Source organism: Choloepus didactylus, chromosome 1 (genome assembly GCF_015220235.1).
Source record: "Choloepus didactylus isolate mChoDid1 chromosome 1, mChoDid1.pri, whole genome shotgun sequence".
Lineage (NCBI taxonomy): Eukaryota > Metazoa > Chordata > Mammalia > Pilosa > Megalonychidae > Choloepus > Choloepus didactylus.
Window position 1 is genome coordinate 160,364,934 of NC_051307.1, and position 20,038 is coordinate 160,384,971.

The 20,038-nt window shown below is 37.6% G+C and overlaps 1 protein-coding gene across 5 annotated transcripts in view; it reads right to left on the reverse strand.

Annotated features, from left to right (window-relative positions):
• PPP2R3A (protein phosphatase 2 regulatory subunit B''alpha) overlaps window positions 1-20,038 on the reverse strand; it is a 243,680-nt gene that overhangs the window by 93,414 nt on the left and 130,228 nt on the right. For all 5 annotated transcript variants that reach the window (XM_037844535.1, XM_037844542.1, XM_037844529.1 and 2 more), the window contains one exon: window positions 4,344-4,418. In XM_037844535.1, coding sequence (XP_037700463.1) covers window positions 4,344-4,418 — 75 coding nt within the window. The remainder of the gene's footprint in view (window positions 1-4,343; window positions 4,419-20,038) is intronic.

Sequence of the window (20,038 nt, forward strand, 5' to 3'; positions counted from 1 at the left end):
AAGGTAAATTTATTTTAAAATCTGTTTCCCGTCTGTCTAAATTTTATATATTTAGATACTCCTCAAATATTTTCTATTATTTATAGAAGTTGTTACAATTAAAATTATAAAATATTTCTGATTTATATTTGCTTCTAATTTTATTCTCTTCTTTGTTCTTTTTGACAGAATTTTAAAAATTTGCAGTTTGCTAGGCATTTCCTATTTTTAGCTTCTGCTAACCTACTTATCTAAGACTACAAAAAAAGTACCTGAATTCCATTTTCTCATGGACTAAATCTCCTTTTTCAGTAGCTCCACTTCAGCAAATTTGTTGGTTTCCCACAGTACTGATACAGCATTTTAGCTTACCCAGGTAATGTCACCACCTAGTGGTGAGCGCATGTGACTGCTGATTTTACGTTACAGTTTTTTTCTAACCTCTCTACCAGTTTTAGGAAAAATTAACCACAATTTAAAAGAAATTAAAACATATTTAAAAATATCTACTAAATTAGAAACTTCTAATTCACAATTATAGGTCACCAGGAATGGAAATAAGTGCTTGATGGCTCCATCAGACAGTTTTTGACTAGATCAAATGCAAACACAAAAGTTACAGATTTCTCACTCTGGGTGACTTGAGTGCAGATGCTAAGGCCATGAACACATGCAAATACTAGAAGCCTGGCTCATCTACTTGGCAGGGAGTGATGAATGGATGATCCACTCTTTGGTTACATCTGGCTCTGAAAAGTATTTCTTCACAGTCTTTTGCAGAATTTGAATTTTCTTTAAAAAATGTACCCAATAATAATGATTTCTTTCTGTCAAGAAGAAAAGTCTTCAAGGGGAAAGAGTTAAGCTCTTAGTGATGAGCAGTCTCTACACCAGCTTAGTCTGCTTAGGAAATCCCAGTATCCTGCCCTCAACAATAAAAATCATGAAATTTTAGCCTGAAGTGATAGATTTGGGCCAATCAAGATACTGAATATATCACAAAGACATCATCCAAGCAAATCACATAAATATATTTATTGTCAGCCCCAATGTCATAAAGAAGTATTGTAAATCTCATCACTTACTTCAAAAACTCATATAAGGTCCTCTTTCCTCAAAAGACAGTATATGCCAGTTTGTATAAGCAGAGCCTCTATGAACTGGCAATTTCTTTCCACAGCATATTAAACTGCATACTCAAGGACTACAATTTGCTGAGTATTTCCAATTTTCATATTCATTAGCCTGTCAAAAATAATTCAATATCAAGAGGCATATTTCTGATTGCCAAGTCTTCTCTGCGGATAAAGGAGAATATGGACTTGCTTTAAGTACAATTTCTTACTTGGCACTAATGGCCTTCTTTGTTGTATTTTAGCAAAAAAGTGCTCTGTCTTTCCAGTCTAAAGGCCAGTTGACAAAATAATTAACAAAATAAAAAGTCTTTTCCAGTAACATACATTTTCAGTGATAAACAGAAAACAGAACCTGTCTAACTTTTCTCATCATATATGTACCCCACATAAGCTAATATTTGAGTTGTACTCTGCCAACAGTTTCTTCCAATGTCAAGTAAAATAAATGAATAACTAGCACATGTGAACACAATATATAACTGTTCTTCTATACTGTATGCCACTGAGATCATATGACATTCGGTAGGGTCATATGATGAAATAATTTCGCTTTTTCTCTGAGATATATGTCTTAGGCTGATTTTTATAGGTTTCGTAGAAATAGTGTGCCCTTGTCTGTTTTTGCCATGAACAAGATAGAGAATGGTGCTTCTGTATTTTGGTCTCTTTGCTGCCTTTAAGAAAAAAATGAATTAATTTCATACTAGACGGCCTTACTTTCCATTTGTTTAAGAAAAACACATAGTACTCTGAAATAATGCAAAAGTTTCAATGACTTCATGCCATTATTTGACCAAGTTTCATACTAGAAAAAGCCCTGGGGAGAAGAGATAACCAGTCCTATAAACTTCTATTTCTAGATAGTCATTGTTATACTTTTTACTTGCACTTTCCTCTTTTGGGGTGCTATTATGAGATTATCACAACAGCAGATTCACTTGCCTTAGTACATACAGAGTCATATTCTATATTCTCGATTGGATCTTCTTTACTATTTATGTCAAGATGGTGTTTTGAGTTGCCATATTAACTCTAATTTCATTGCAAGTTTTTTCACTTTAGAGACTTCTGAGCAATGGATTCACAATACTAGCAGCAAAGTGTTTATCTAACAAATATAACAATAATATGCAAATACCATGTAAATATGTCAGCAGAGATAATTAATTGCATCCTGTTAATTGCCCAAGGTAGTCCTTTTAGTTCAACAATTATTAACAACATAATAGAATTTCTAGAAAAATTCTAACTATATGTTAACAAAATCATTTCATGGCTTTTCATTCTGAAATCATAAAACTTCTGTGAACCACCTAATAAACAACCACAGACCATAATGGGTCAGAGATCATACTGCAAGAAATACCAAATTAGATAGTGTAGAGAAAGAAAAATTACCTCTATTTTACTGTTCTGCTCTTTAACATCTTTTCTAAGAATGAATTTCAATAAAACATTTCTCTGTATTTTCTGAATTGGGTAGAAGGTTGGACTATATGATATCTAAATCTTTCCAACTCTCAAAATTCTAAATTATGCTGTTAATAATGCTCTGACTTTACAGAACAGTCAATAATCAGAACCAAAAAATTCCTTTTACAATTGTAGCCAGACCTAATGTAGAATTCTTAAGATGAATAATTTTATTTATTCACTCAATAACTATTTATTGTATGTCTACTATGTGCCAGGCATCATTCTAGATATCAGGGATACAGCGGTGAAAAAAATACAAAGTCTCTGCTCTCATGGAGCTTTTATTCTACAGAAGGAGATGGATTTTAAAATATCAGATAGTGGTAAAAGCTAGGAAGAAAAAGCAGGACAAAGGAATAGTGTTTAGGGGGAGGGAGCAGAGGGAGAAAAAGGGCAGAACAGGATCAAGGAAGGCCTCACTAACAAAGGAATATCTGAGCAGATACCTGGATGAAGCGAGGGAGCAAGCTATATGGAAATCTGTATACAGAAAGAGTGTTCCGGCAGATGGAAGAGTAAGAACAAAGCACCTGAAGCGGGAGAGGGTTTGATCTATCCACCAACAGTGAGGAGGCCATTGTGGCTGAAGCAGAATGAGCAAAGGGGAGAATGGCAGGAGATAAAATCAGAGAGCAGGGATTGCATAATAGGGGAGGGGGGTGGTTACAGAAAGTCTTGGCAAGGACTTTGGCTTTTATTCTGATGAGATGGGAAACCACTGCAGCATCTGAGCAGAGGAGGAAGATGATCTGACTTAACATTTTTAAAGAACAACTCTTCATTTTGTGAATACTAGACTGCAGGACAATGAGGGATAAAGCAGGGAGAATAGTTAAAAGTAATCCAAGTGAGAAATGAGAGTGGATTGAGCCAGGGTGAGTGTGGCGGAGGAAATTTAGTCGAGTATAATGGGTAACAGGCAAAATTAACTTCTGTGATAGTCTTAGATGACAGTGACACCTTCTGGTTCAGAGAAGGTCTTACAAAGTTTTACATTGGCAGAAGAGAACCTATGTGAAAACAGAATGAAGTTCCTGCAGGGGGGAAAAACCACTAGTGTCCTGTAACATGGATGTGTTAGGAGAACCTAACTTGAGCGTGTCTATAAACGTGAGGTTGGACTGTGCCCTGGGGCTTGTCTCTGGAATTTCTTCAAAGATAACCTGGGAAAGAGGGCAGAGAATGCGTGATATGGCTACACTGTACTCTGAAGGCCTGTGTGCTCTCATTCAGAATTCATGCCCTCCCTGACTGATCCAAAGAGGCTGTGCATAAGAAAACAGGGTGTGTAAAAGCACTCTGCAAAATAGAGGATTTTGAGTTATTATCTTAAATTAGCACATGATTTTTGTTTTTTTTTTTTAAGTTACAAGAAAGCTGTTTCTCATTATCATTTCCAGGTCTAACATCTTTTTCTGGAAAAGGCGGTTGAAAATTCTTTTCTGTCTTACTCTGAAATGTTAAATATCAATATTCACAGCACAGCATAATGCAACTTCACAACACTAGATGGAATGAGTTTATCAATTTAATTTTGTATACAAGAGACCTCCTAAGCACTGGGCATATATAAACATGGAAAGAGATATAAATGAATAAATTACTAATTCAATTTTACTGCACCTTCCCTTCCACTTAAAATAATCACTATAGCCCACATTATCTTTTGCATAAAGTTTGGAAAGCCTGGATACTAAATAGTGATGAAAAGGAGACTTATGGAATTATTTTTAGATAAAATGAGGGACCTACCGTGGTAATGTAGCGGGAGTGGAATTCTGGAGCATCTTTCAAGAATGTGAGGCCAGGGTGTGTATCCACCACATCCTGAAAAAGATCAAAACCGAGACTAGAACAACAAACATACCAGATAAATGCCTACAGAGCTTTCCCCTTTCTGTAGAGTAAGCTTCCAGTTGATTGATCAAACTCAACTATTTTAGAATACTGAGCAATGCACTTGAAGTTTAAAACTTTATTAAATTTAATTAAAATTGCTTTTCTGGATGTTAGCTTATGTCAGTAAAAAGGTAAAATTTTTATTTAGCTATATTTGGTGGTTTGTGAATCGTATGTCTTGGAAGTATGTACCTGTAATTCTAACATATCAAGACATGTCAGGGATTGTTAAGAGAAATTCACACAGAAAGGATAGTAGACATAACCCAACTAGAATTATTCTCTTTCTTTAGCCCAGAGACATGGGAAAATTTTTGAAATAGCCATATTGCCAAGAAATTTGAAATCTGTATAGGTTAAGTTGTGCAAGCCAGCTAATTCTACTAGAGATCATCAAAATAATTGTGTTCTCAAATCTGTTTTCAATTTAGGATTTTATTTATTAGCTATCTTATCTTCACTGAGACTGTTAGTATTAAAACCTTGAATTAACATGTTTTTATTTTTAATTAGATTTTAAAAACACTTTTAATGACCCTGGAACCAAATAGGCTTGGTTAACCAATTAATTACTGTTAATCTAATAACCAGAGGCAACAGCAATGACAACCTAGATATAACCTATTAATTAGCTAATCATCATACTGTGCTATGTCTCATACCTGGTGTTAACCTTGATCACACTTGGTTAAGGTGGTGTCTGCTGGTTCTCCTCTACTGTAAAATTACTATTTTCTTTTTGTAATTGATATTCTTGGGGGAGATATTTTGGGACTATGTCAATATCGTATTTCTCCTTAAACTTTCACCCATGATTCCAGCATCCATAAGTGGATCCTGCTGCAATACTTATACTGTGGTGTCTGCTTAGTGGTGATTCTGTTTTTCCCTCATTCCTTCTACATTTATTAATTGAAATTCTTCTGTAAGGAAGTGCTGTCCCTTCCCCCCATATAGTTATCTCTTAAATTTATATCAGTATGGACTCAGGACTATTTATTTTATTCTATGGGTTGTAATTTAATACTATCATTATTTATTTTGTTGTTCAAATTAATCTAGCTTTGGCCACTGGGCGCTCTTTCAGATTAGCTCCTGTCTTTTGTCATGCCTCTCTCCTTTTATGAGCACTTCCTTATTTCTGCTATCATAAGATGATCAGGCTCATACTATATTTTTCCTGCCTTAGCCCTGGAATCAACCTTTTGTCTAAGCAGCTCCGGTTTCTTTTATTGGAGAATGATATTTGGAAACCAAGATCTGGTCCTAAGTGTGCTTATGGCTACTAGAGTGTCACTGCTCCCAGGCCCTCTCAGTGAGCAGAACTAGGAAATATGTGCATGTGCACTAATTCACACATGCACACGTCTCTATACTTCTTCCCATCTACCTATATATATATATATATTAACAACTACTGAGTTCATATAAATAACTTGGATTCCAATCTAACACTACAAGGCTAATTCTAGCCTTCCCCCTTTCCTTTGTAACTTCCTTTTTGTAAAGTGAGAAATCTGGTTCATTATCTACACTAGATTTACTTATTCATTCAATTCTAGTATATACATAAATTAATAACATACTTGTTCACCTATACCCCAACGAAAACAACTAGAGTACAATATTTGTATACAGTTCTTTTTGTCTTTAGCTTTAAAGTAACCAGGCAAAATACTATTTTCCAAAGTTGCTTAGGTCAGTTCTTTCCTTTTCTTCCCCCATGCCTTTGGTGTAGTTATGTTATTCGTTTGTAATACAGTTCAATTCATTTGTTACTGTTTATATTTTATTTGGGGTTTCTTTACACACATCCTGGTTGATTGAAATTATTTATTTCTTGGAGGAAGGGTATGTAAACCATTACTATGGTTCTGGGACACAAAGCTATACAAAAAGGTATATTCAGAGATGTGTTGATCCCTTTTCATCCTTACTAATCCTTTTTTATTCTCTTCTTTCCATCCTGTATTACTTCTTAAATGCTGCAACAAATTAGCATAAACTGGATGGCTTAAAACAACAGAAATTCATTCTTTCATAGTTCTAGAAGCCAGGCGTTCAAAATCAAGGTGAAGCAGTACTGTGCTGCCTCTGGAGACTCTAGGGAAGATTCCATTCTTCGCCTCCTCCAGCTCCTTGTGGCTCCAGGCACTCCAAGTCTTGTGGCTGCCTTCGTCCGACCTCTGCCTGTGTCTTCAAATGGCCTTATCCCTTCTCTCTCTGTGTCTCTCTTCTGTGTCTCTCAAAAGTTCACTTGTCATTGGATTTAGGGCCCTTCCAGTAATCCAGGATGATCCCTTCTTGAGATCTTTAACAACTTCTGAAAAGATCCTTTTCCAAATAAGGTAACATTCCAGGTTCCAGGGTTCAAGAACCTAGACATATCCTTTTTAGGGCCACCATTCACCCCACAATACATCCCTTTCCTACTCGCCCTCTGTAGGTAACCAATCTCCAGTTTTTAATTTTTCCTTCCTGTATTCTTTTGCACAAATGACAGAAACTGTCATTTGCTATATCCTTTCTTAAATGAAGAGTAGCATACTATATATATTATTTTGCACTTTGATTTTTTCCACTTAACAGTATATGCTGCAAATCACCTGAAATGAGTTCATAAAGACCGTCCTCATTTTTTAAACAGCTGTATAGTACTCCATTGTGTGGATATACTATGGTTATTTGTTTCCAATATTTTGAAATTGCTAAGAATGCTGCAATGAATAATCTTGTGCATATATATTTTTGTATTATTGGAGGTGTATCTTCAGCATAGATTCCTAGAAGTGGGATTGATGGGTCAGAAAGTAAAGGCATATGTAGTTCTATTAAGTGTAGCCAAATTTCCCTTCAGAAGGGTTGTAGCAGTATGAGTTCCTGTTTTTCCTACTGCCTAACGAACAAAATGTGTTCTCGTATGCTTAAATTTGTGTCAGTCTAATAGGTGATAAATGGTATCTCAGTGTTGCTTCAATTTGCATCTAACTGAGTGAGTTTAGTAACTAGAGGTTTTCATATGTTTGGGGGCCATTTTTACATCTTTTTTGATGAACTTTCTGTTCAAGGCTTTTTCCTATTTTTCTAAAGGGTTTTGGTGCTCTCTCAATTTTTAGTTCTTTAAATGTTAAAAATCTTAGCCCTTTTGTTTGTGGTTCATGTTGCAAATATTTTCTCCCAGTTTGTCATTTGCTTTTTTACTTTGTCCATGGTGTTTTGCCATAAATGTTAAAAAATTGTATATAGCCAAATCTATCAATCTTTTCTTTTATTGTGTCTGGATTTTTAGTTATCAGTAGAAAGTCTTTCCCTACAGAGTTAAAGAGGAGTTTACCCATTTTTTCCTTCTAATACTTACATAGCTTCATTTTATATATTTAGATCCCTAATCCATCGCAGTTTATCCTGTACATGATATGATATGGATATAAATTTAATTATTTTTTTCTAAATGACAACTCACTTTTCCAACAATATTTATTAAAAAGTCCATCTTTGCCTGAGTAATTTGAGATTCCACTTTAATCATATACTAAATTTCCATAGGTAACTGGGCCTATTTCAGGACTTTCTATTCTATTTCTGTGGTCTACATGCCTACTCAAGTGCCAGTGCCAAGCTACTGTAATTACAGAGACTTCACAGTATGCTGTAATGTCTGATAGGACCACAATCCCCCTCCCCCAATGTTTCCTGGATATTCCTGTGTATTTGTTTTTTTTATATGAACTTCACAATTAACCAAACACCATAAAATTGTTTACTGTTATTTTTGTTGGGATTGCAGTGATTTTTTAAGTTAGGAAGAACTGTTATCGTTACAATGTTGATTTATCCTATCCAAGAACAGAGGCTATCTTTCCATGTTTTCAAGTCTACTTTTGTAGAATTCCGTTACTATTTCAGGAATGTTTTAAAATATTCTTTATATAGGTGTAGTGGTGTTCTGGTTTGCTTATGCTGCTGTTATGCAAAATGCCAGAAATGGACTGGCTTTTATAAAGGGGGTTTATTTGGTTACAAAGTTACAGTATTTTGACCATGCAAATGTCCAAACAAAGGCATCAACAGTAGGGTATCCTCACTGAAGAACACTGATGACGTATGAAAAATCTCTGTCAGCTGGGAAGGCATGTGGCTGGTGTCTGCTTGCTCCTAGGTTGTGTTTCAAAATGGCTTTCTCAAAACTGTCTCTCTAAGCTGCAGCTGCCCCGAGGTCCTTCTGTTTGTGAGCTTTTATAGGGCTCCAGTAAACTAAACAAGACCCATGCTGAATAGGTGGAGCCACACCTCCATGGAAATAATCTAAACAAAGGTATTACCCACAGTTGGGTGGGTCACATCTCAAAGATTCCAACCTAATCTACACTAATATGTCAGCCCCCACAATATTGCATTGAAGAACGTGGCGTTTTGGGGGACATTATCATCCAAACCTGCACAAGTGGTTATCTATTGTTATGTGACAAATTTAGTATCTCACAGTTTCTGAGGGTCAGCTTAGCTGGATGTTTCTTGCTCAGGGTCTCTAATGAGGTTTCAATAAAGTTGTCAGTCAGGGCTGGGAATTCAAGACTGGTTTAGATGGGGCTGGAAGAATAGTTTTTTCCATCTCCAAGCTCACACTCAAGCTGCTGGGAGCAGGGTTTAGTCCCCTTCCATTTGGGCCTCTCCATATGGTTGTTTGAAAATGGCAGCTGGCTTTATGCAGAGTTAGTGACCAGAGAGAGAGCAATGCCACACTGCCTTTTTTTTTTTTTTAATTCCGTTTCATTGAGATATATTCACATACCATACAATCATCCATGGAGTACAATCAACTGTTCACAGCACCATCATATAGTTGTGCATTCATCACCCCAACCTATTTTTAAACATTTTCCTTACACCAGAAAGCAGGATAAGAATAAAAACTAAAAATAAAAAAGAACACCCAAGTCATCCCCCCCATCCCACCCTATTTTTCATTTAGTTTTTGTCCCCATTTTTCTACTCATCCATTCATACACTGGATAAAGGGAGTGCGACGTACAAGGTTTTCACAATCACACTGTCACCCCTTGTAATCTACATTGTTATATAATCGTCTTCACGAGTCAAGGCTACTGGGTTGGAGTTTGGTAGTTTCAGGTATTTACTTCTAGCTATTCCAATACATTACAACCTAAAAAGCGTTATCCATATAGTGTGTGAGAATGTCCACCAGAGTGACCTCTCGACTCCATTTGGAATCTCTCAGCCACTGAAGCTTTCATTTCATTTCACATCCCCGTTTTGACCAAGAAGATGTTCTCAATCCCATGATGTCGGGTCCAGATTCATCCCCAGGAGTCATATCCCACCCCTGGGAGTCAGGTCTCATGTAGTAGGGAGGGCAGCGAGATCACCCACCAAAGTGGCTTAGTTAGAGAGAGAGAGAGGGCCACATCTGAGCAACAAAGAGGCACTCGGGAGACTCTTAGGCACAATTATAAGCAGGTTTAGCCTCTCCTTTGCAGCAACAAGTTTCATAGGGGCAAGCCCCAAGACAGAGGGCTTGGCATGTCAAGCCATCAGTCCCCAATGTTTGTGAGAACATCAGCAACAATCCAGGTGAGGAAGCCCAACACCTCCACATCCTCCCCCAACTCCTTAGGGGGGCCCCGAATATATACTTTTATTCTCTGCCCAAATTACTTTGGGATGGCCACACTGCCTTTTATGACTCAGTCTCTGAGTCACAGAGTGTCATTTTCACCCTAATTCATTAGTCATTACGTCAAGCCCTCATTCAATGGAAGGGAATTACATACAGGTGTGAGTTCACTGCAACAGGGATCACTGCAGACCATCTTGGGAAGTCAGCTCTCACAAAAGATTTTGCACATTTGGGGTTAAATTTATTTCTGAACATTTAATCTTTGTTGCAACTGTGTATCAAGTTTTCTCTACCATTTTATCCTTTAACTACATATTGCTTGTGTATATGAAAGCCACTGACTTTTGAAATATATGTATTTTTTTGCCTTTTTTGGGCTATCTTTCTTATTGGTGTGCAATTAACATATAATAAACTGTACATTCTTAAAGTGTACAATTTGATATATTTTGACACATGTATACATCCATGAAACCATCATCACAATCAAGATAGTGAACATATCCTTCATCCAAAAAAGTTTCCCCATGCCTCCTTCCTGTTCCACCTTGCTCCCTCCCACCTGCTTGTCCCCAAGCAACTACTGATCTGCTTTCTCTCACTATATGTCAGTTTGCATTTTCTAGAATTTTATAGGAATGGAATAAAGAGTATATACTCTTTGTTTTCCACTGGTTTCTTTCATACAGCATAGTTATTTTAGGATACATGCAAATTGTGTTTATCAATAGTTAATTCCTTTTTATTTTTGAGTAGTATTTCATTTTATGGATATATCACAATTTGTTTATCTATTTTGGCCATTACAAATAAAGTGCTAATGAATTATCACGTTCAAGTCTTTATGCGCACATATGCTTTCTTTAGATAAATACCTACTAGGGGAATGGCTGAATCATATGGTTAGGTATGTGTTTACCTTAAAAAAAAACAAACAAAAAAACCTGCCAAACTGTTTTTCCAAAATGGCTATATCATTTTACATTCCCACCAACAGTGTATGAGACTGTTCCAATTCTATCACATCATTGACAACACTTGGTATGAATAGTCTTTTCAATTTTAGCCATTTTAATACATGAGAAGTGGTATTTCACTATGGATTTAATTTACATTTCCTTAATGACAAATGATGTTAAGCATCTTTTCATGGGCTTATTTTCCATCTGTATATCTTTGGTGAAATGTCTATTCAAATTGTTTGCCAATTTTAAAGAAGGGATTATTACTTTATTACTGCGATTTGAGAATTCTTTACATATTCTGGATACAAATTCTTTACCAGATAGCAAAGCCTCTCTTGCAAATATTTTCTCCATGTCTATGCCTTGTCTTCATTCTCTTCATAGTGTCTTTCAGAGAGCATAAGTTCTTATTTTGGTGAAGTCCAATTTATCAATTTTCTCTTTTATGGATCATGCTTTTGGTGTCGTATCTAAAAATCTTTGCCTAACCCAAGGTCACAAAGATTCTGTTCTTTATCTTTCCTAGATGTTTTATAGTTTTAGGTTTTACGTTTAGGCCTATATGATCTGTTTTGCCTTATTTCCGTTATTTATAGTACAAGATATGGATTGAGGTTCATTTTTTTGTGTGTATAGTTATCCAATTTTCCTAGTACCATTTGTTGAAAAAACTGTAATTTTCCCCCACTGAACTGCCTTGCACCTTCATCAAAAATCAGTTGTATGGGGGGCAAGATGGCAGACTGGTGAGCTGTATGTTTTAGTTACTCCTCCAGGAAAGTAGGTAGAAAGCCAGGAACTGCATGGACTGGACACCACAGAGCAATCTGACTTTGGGCATACTTCATACAACACTCATGAAAAAGTCGAACTGCTGAGATCAGCAAAATCTGTAAGTTTTTGTGGCCAGGGGACCCGCGCCCCTCCCTGCCAGGCTCAGTCCTGTGGGAGGAGGGGCTGTCAGCTCCGGGAAGGAGAAGGGAGAACTGCAGTGGCAGCCCTTATCGGAAACTCATTCTGCTGATCCAAACTCCAACCATAGATAGACGGAGACCAGACACCAGAGAATCTGAGAGCAGCCAGCCCAGCAGAGAGGAGACAGGCATAGAAAAAAAACAGCATGAAAAACTCCAAAATAAAAGCGGAGGATTTTTGGAGTTCTGGTGAACATAGAAAGGGGAAGGGCAGAGCCCAGGCCTGAGCTCAGGCCCTGAGGCGCATATGTAAATCCCGAAGAAAAGCTGATCTCTCTGCCCTGTGGACCTTTCCTTAATGGCCCTGGTTCCTTTGTCTCTTAGCATTTCAATAACCCATTAGATCTCTGAGGAGGGCCCTTTTTTTTTTTTTTAAATCCTTTTTTCTTTTTCTAAAACAATTACTCTAAGAAGCCCAATACAGAAAGCTTCAAAGACTTGCAGTTTGGGCAGGTCAAGTCAAGAGCAGAACTAGGAGAGCTTTGAGACAAAACGCAATAATCCAGCGGCTGAGAAAATTCACTAAACACCACAACTTCCCAAGAAAAGGGGGGTGTCCGCTCACAGCCATCATCCTGGTGGACAGGAAACACTCCTGCCCATCGCCAGCCCCATAGCCCAGAACTGCCCCAGACAACCCAGTGTGACGGAAGTGCTTCAAATAACAGGCACACACCACAAAACTGGGCGTGGACATTAGCCTTCCCTTCAACCTCAGCTGACTGTCCCAGAGTTGGGAAGGTAGAGCAGTGTGAATTAACAAAGCCCCATTCAGCCATCATTTGAGCAGACTGGGAGCCTCCCTACACAGCCCAGCAGCCCAGAACTGCCCTGGGGGGATGGCACTCACATGTGACATAGCACAGTCATCCCTCAACAGAGGACCCGGGGGTGCACGGCCTGGAAGAGGGGCCCACTTGCAAGTCTCAGGAGCCATACGCCAATACCAAGGACTTGTGGGTCAGTGGCAGAGACAAACTGTGGCAGGACTGAACTGAAGGATTAGACTATTGCAGCAGCTTTAAAACTCTAGGATCACCAGGGAGATTTGATTGTTAGAGCCACCCCCCCTCCCTGACTGCCCAGAAACACGCCCCATATACAGGGCAGGCAACACCAACTACACACGCAAACTTGGTACACCAATTGGACCCCACAAGACTCACTCCCCCACTCACCAAAAAGGCTAAGCAGGGGAGAACTGGCTTGTGGAGAACAGGTGGCTCGTGGACGCCACGTGCTGGTTAGTTAGAGAAAGTGTACTCCATGAAGCTGTAGATCTGATAAATTAGAGATAAGAACTTCAATTGGTCTACAAATCCTAAAAGAACCCTATCAAGTTCAGCAAATGCCACGAGGCCAAAAACAACAGAAAATTATAAAGCATATGAAAAAAACAGACGATATGGATAACCCAAGCCCAAGCACCCAAATCAAAACATCAGAAGAGACACAGCACCTAGAGCAGCTACTCAAAGAACTAAAGATGAACAATGAGACCATAGTACGGGAGACAAAGGAAATCAAGAAGACCCTAGAAGAGCATAAAGAAGACATTGCAAGACTAAATAAAAAACTGGATGATCTTATGGAAATTAAAGAAACTGTTGACCAAATTAAAAAGATTCTGGACACTCATTGTACAAGACTAGAGGAAGTTGAACAACGAATCAGTGACCTCGAAGATGACAGAATGGAAAATGAAAGCATAAAAGAAAGAATGGGGAAAAAAATTGAAAAAATCGAAATGGACCTCAGGGATATGACAGATAATATGAAACGTCCAAATATAAGACTCATTGGTGTCCCAGAAGGGGAAGAAAAGGGTAAAGGTCTAGGAAGAGTATTCAAAGAAATTGTTGGGGAAAACTTCCCAAATCTTCTAAACAACATAAATACACAAATCATAAATGCTCAACGAACTCCAAATAGAATAAATCCAAATAAACCCACTCCGAGACATATACTGATCACACTGTCAAACATAGAAGAGAAGGAGCAAGTTCTGAAAGCAGCAAGAGAAAAGCAATTCACCACATACAAAGGAAACAGCATAAGACTAAGTAGTGACTACTCAGCAGCCACCATGGAGGCAAGAAGGCAGTGGCATGATATATTTAAAATTCTGAGTGAGAAAAATTTCCAGCCAAGAATACTTTATCCAGCAAAGCTCTCCTTCAAATTCGAGGGAGAGCTTAAATTTTTCACAGACAAACAAATGCTGAGAGAATTTGCTAACAAGAGACCTGCCCTACTGCAGATACTAAAGGGAGCCCTACAGATAGAGAAACAAAGAAAGGACAGAGAGACTTGGAAAAAGGTTCAGTACTAAAGAGATTCGGTATGGGTACAATAAAGGATATTAATAGACAGAGGGGAAAAATATGACAAACATAAACCAAAAGATAAGATGGCTGATTCAAGAAATGCCTTCACGGTTATAACGTTGAATGTAAATGGATTAAACTCCCCAATTAAAAGATATAGATTCGCAGAATGGATCCAAAAAAATGAACCATCAATATGTTGCATACAAGAGACTCATCTTAGACACAGGGACACAAAGAAACTGAAAGTGAAAGGATGGAAAAAAATATTTCATGCAAGCTACAGCCAAAAGAAAGCAGGTGTAGCAATATTAATCTCAGATAAAATAGACTTCAAATGCAGGGATGTTTTGAGAGACAAAGAAGGCCACTACATACTAATAAAAGGGGCAATTCAGCAAGAAGAAATAACAATCGTAAATGTCTATGCACCCAATCAAGGTGCCACAAAATACATGAGAGAAACACTGGCAAAACTAAAGGAAGCAACTGATGTTTCCACAATAATTGTGGGAGACTTCAACACAGCACTCTCTCCTATAGATAGATCAACCAGACAGAAGACCAACAAGGAAACTGAAAACCTAAACAATCTGATAAATGAATTAGATTTAACAGACATATACAGGACATTACATCCCAAATCACCAGGATACACATAATTTTCTAGTGCTCATGGAACTTTCTCCAGAATAGATCATATGCTGGGACATAAAACAAGCCTCAATAAATTTAAAAAGATTGAAATTATTCAAAGCACATTCTCTGACCACAATGGAATACAATTAGAAGTCAATAACCATCAGAGACTTAGAAAATTCACAAATACCTGGAGGTTAAACAACACACTCCTAAACAATCAGTGGGTTAAAGAAGAAATAGCAAGAGAAATTGCTAAATATATAGAGACGAATGAAAATGAGAACACAACATACCAAAACCTATGGGATGCAGCAAAAGCAGTGCTAAGGGGGAAATTTATAGCACTAAACGCATATATTAAAAAGGAAGAAAGAGCCAAAATCAAAGAACTAATGGATCAACTGAAGAAGCTAGAAAATGAACAGCAAACCAATCCTAAACCAAGTAGAAGAAAAGAAATAACAAGGATTAAAGCAGAAATAAATGACATAGAGAACAAAAAAACAATAGAGAGGATAAATATCACCAAAAGTTGGTTCTTTGAGAAGATCAACAAGATTGACAAGCCCCTAGCTAGAATGACAAAATCAAAAAGAGAGAAGACCCATAAAACAAAATAATGAATGAAAAAGGTGACATAACTGCAGATCCTGAAGAAATTAAAAAAATTATAAGAGGATACTATGAACAACTGTATGGCGACAAACTGGATAATGTAGAGGAAATGGACAATTTCCTGGAAACATATGAACAACCTAGACTGACCAGAGAAGAAATAGAAGACCTCAACCAACCCATCACAACCAAAGAGATCCAATCAGTCATCAAAAATCTTCCCACAAATAAATGCCCAGGGCCAGATGGCTTCACAGGGGAATTCTACCAAACTTTCCAGAAAGAACTGACACCAATCTTACTCAAACTCTTTCAAAACATTGAAGAAAATGGAACACTACCTAACTCATTTTATGAAGCTAACATCAATCTAATACCAAAACCAGGCAAAGATGCTACAAAAAAGGAAAACTACCGGCCAATCTCCCTAATGAATATAGATGCAAAAATCCTCAACAAAATACTTGCAAATCGAATCCAAAGACACATTAAAAAAATCATACACCATGACCAAGTGGGGTTTATTCCAGGCATGCAAGGATGGTTCAACATAAGAAAATCAATCAATGTATTACAACACATTAACAAGTCAAAAGGGAAAAATCAATTGATCATCTCAATAGATGCTGAAAAAGCATTTGACAAAATCCAACATCCCTTTTTGATAAAAACACTTCAAAAGGTAGGAATTGAAGGAAACTTCCTCAACATAATAAAGAGCATATATGAAAAACCCACAGCCAGCATAGTACTCAATGGTGAGAGACTGAAAGCCTTCCCTCTAAGATCAGGAACAAGACAAGGATGCCCGCTGTCACCACTGTTATTCAACATTGTGCTGGAAGTGCTAGCCAGGGCAATCCGGCAAGACAAAGAAATAAAAGGCATCCAAATTGGAAAAGAAGAAGTAAAACTGTCATTGTTTGCAGATGATATGATCTTATATCTAGAAAACCCTGAGAAATCGACGATACAGCTACTAGAGCTAATAAACAAATTTAGCAAAGTAGCGGGATACAAGGTTAATGCACATAAGTCAGTAATGTTTCTATATGCTAGAAATGAACAAACTGAAGAGACACTCAAGAAAAAGATTCCATTTTCAATAGCAACTAAAAAAATCAAGTACCTAGGAATAAACTTAACCAAAGATGTAAAAGACCTATACAAAGAAAACTACATAACTCTACTAAAAGAAATAGAAGGGGACCTTAAAAGATGGAAAAATATTCCATGTTCATGGATAGGAAGACTGAATGTCATTAAGATGTCAATTCTACCCAAACTCATCTACAGATTCAATGCAGTCCCAATCAAAATTCCAACAACCTACTTTGCAGACTTGGAAAAGCTAGTTATCAAATTTATTTGGAAAGGGAAGATGCCTCGAATTGCTAAAGACACTCTAAAAAAGAAAAACGAAGTGGGAGGACTTACACTCCCTGACTTTGAAGCTTATTCTAAAGCCACAGTTGCCAAAACAGCATGGTACTGGCACAAAGATAGACATATAGATCAATGGAATCGAATTGAGAATTCGGAGATAGACCCTCAGATCTATGGCCGACTGATCTTTGATAAGGCCTACAAAGTCACTGAACTGAGTCATAATGGTCTTTTCAACAAATGGGGCTGGGAGAGTTGGATATCCATATCCAAAAGAATGAAAGAGGACCCCTACCTCACCCCCCACACAAAAATTAACTCAAAATGGACCAAAGATCTCAATATAAAAGAAAGTACCATAAAACTCCTAGAAGATAATGTAGGAAAACATCTTCAAGACCTTGTATTAGGCGGCCACTTCCTAGACTTTACACCCAAAGCACAAGCAACAAAAGAGAAAATAGATAAATGGGAACTCCTCAAGCTTAGAAGTTTCTGCACCTCAAAGGAATTTCTCAAAAAGGTAAAGAGGCAGCCAACTCAATGGGAAAAAATTTTTGGAAACCATGTATCTGACAAAAGACTGATATCTTGCATATATAAAGAAATCCTACAACTCAATGACAATAGTACAGTCGGCCCAATTATAAAATGGGCAAAAGATATGAAAAGACAGTTCTCTGAAGAGGAAATACAAATGGCCAAGAAACACATGAAAAAATGTTCAGCTTCACTAGCTATTAGAGAGATGCAAATTAAGACCACAATGAGATACCATCTAACACCGGTTAGAATGGCTGCCATTAAACAAACAGGAAACTACAAATGCTGGAGGGGATGTGGAGAAATTGGAACTCTTATTCATTGTTGGTGGTACTGTATAATCGTTCAGCCACTCTGGAAGTCAGTCTGGCAGTTCCTTAGAAAACTAGATATAGAGTTACCATTCGATCCAGCGATTGCACTTCTCGGTATATACCCGGAAGATCGGAAAGCAGTGACACGAACAGATATCTGCACGCCAATGTTCATAGCAGCATTATTCACAATTGCCAAGAGATGGAAACAACCCAAATGTCCTTCAACAGATGAGTGGATAAATAAAATGTGGTATATACACACGATGGAATACTACGCGGCAGTAAGAAGGAACGATCTCGTGAAACATATGACAACATGGATGAACCTTGAAGACATAATGCTGAGCGAAATAAGCCAGGCACAAAAAGAGAAATATTACATGCTACCACTAATGTGAACTTTGAAAAATGTAAAACAAATGGTTTATAATGTAGAATGTAGGGGAACTAGCAATAGAGAGCAATTAAGGAAGGGGGAACAATAATCCAAGAAGAACAGATAAGCTATTTAACGTTCTGGGGATGCCCAGGAATGACTATGGTCTGTTAATTTCTGATGGATATAGTAGGAGCAAATTCACAGAAATGTTGCTATATTAGGTAACTTTCTTGGGGTAAAGTAGGAACATGTTGGAAGTTAAGCAGTTATCTTAGGTTAGTTGTCTTTTTCTTACTCCCTTGTTATGGTCTCTTTGAAATGTTCTTTTATTGTATGTCTGTTTTCTTTTTAACTTTTTTTTCATACAGTTGATTTAAAAAAGAAGGGAAAGTTAAAAAAAAAAAAAAGAAAGAAAAACAAGGAAAAAAAAAAAGATGTAGTGCCCCCTTGAGGAGCCTGTGGAGAATGCAGGGGTATTCGCCTACCCCACCTCCATGGTTGCTAACATGACCACAGACATAGGGGACTGGTGGTTTGATGGGTTGAGCCCTCTACCACAGGTTTTACCCTTGGGAAGACGGTTGCAGCAAAGGAGAGTCTAGGCCTCCCTATGGTTGTGCCTAAGAGCCTCCTCCCGAATGCCTCTTTGTTGCTCAGATGTGGCCCTGTCTCTCTAGCTAAGCCAACTTGAAAGGTGAAATCACTGCCCTCCCCACTACGTGGGATCAGACACCCAGGGGAGTGAATCTCCCTGGCAACGTGGACTATGACTCCCGGGGAGGAATGTAGACCTGGCATCGTGGGACGGAGAACATCTTCTTGACCAAAAAGGGGATGTGAAAGGAAATGAAATAAGCTTGAGTGGCAGAGAGATTCCAAAAGGAGCCGAGAGGTCACTCTGGTGGGCACTCTTATGCACACTTTAGACAACCCTTTTTAGGTTCTAAAGAATTGGGGTAGCTGGTGGTGGATACCTGAAACTATCAAACTGCAACCGAGAACCCATGAATCTCAAAGACAGTTGTATAAAAATGTAGCTTATGAGGGGTGACAATGGGATTGGGAAAGCCATAAAGACCACACTCCATTTTGTCTAGTTTATGGATGGATGAGTAGAAAAATAGGGGAAGGAAACAAACAGACAAAGGTACCCAGTGTTCTTTTTTACTTCAACTGCTCTTTTTCACTCTAATTATTATTCTTGTTATTTTTGTGTGTGTGCTAATGAAGGTGTCAGGGATTGATTTGGGTGATGAATGTACCACTATGTAATGGTACTGTAAACAATCGAAAGTACGATTTGTTTTGTATGACTGCGTGGTATGTGAATATATCTCAATAAAATGAAGATTTAAAAAAAAAAAATCAGTTGTATGTATATGTGCAGGTCTCTATTCTGTTCCATTGATCTACTTGTCAATCTTGATGACTTTACAACACTGTCTTGATAAAGCAGCTATAATATAATAAGACTTGAAAGCAGGTAGTATCAATCCTCCAATTTTGTTCTTCTTTTTAAAAATTGTCTGGCTATTTCAGGTCCTTTGCATTTCTATGCTTTTAGAATCAGCTTGTCAATTTCAAAAAAAAAAAAGGGAGACTGCTGGGATTTTCATTGGGATTACGTTGATTCTATAGATCAATTTGGGAGAATTGATATGTTAACATTACTGAATCTTCCCACCCATAAACAAGACATTTATCTCCAGGTGTTCCTTTAATTCCTCTCAGCAATGTTTTACAATTTTGAGTAAAAGATCTT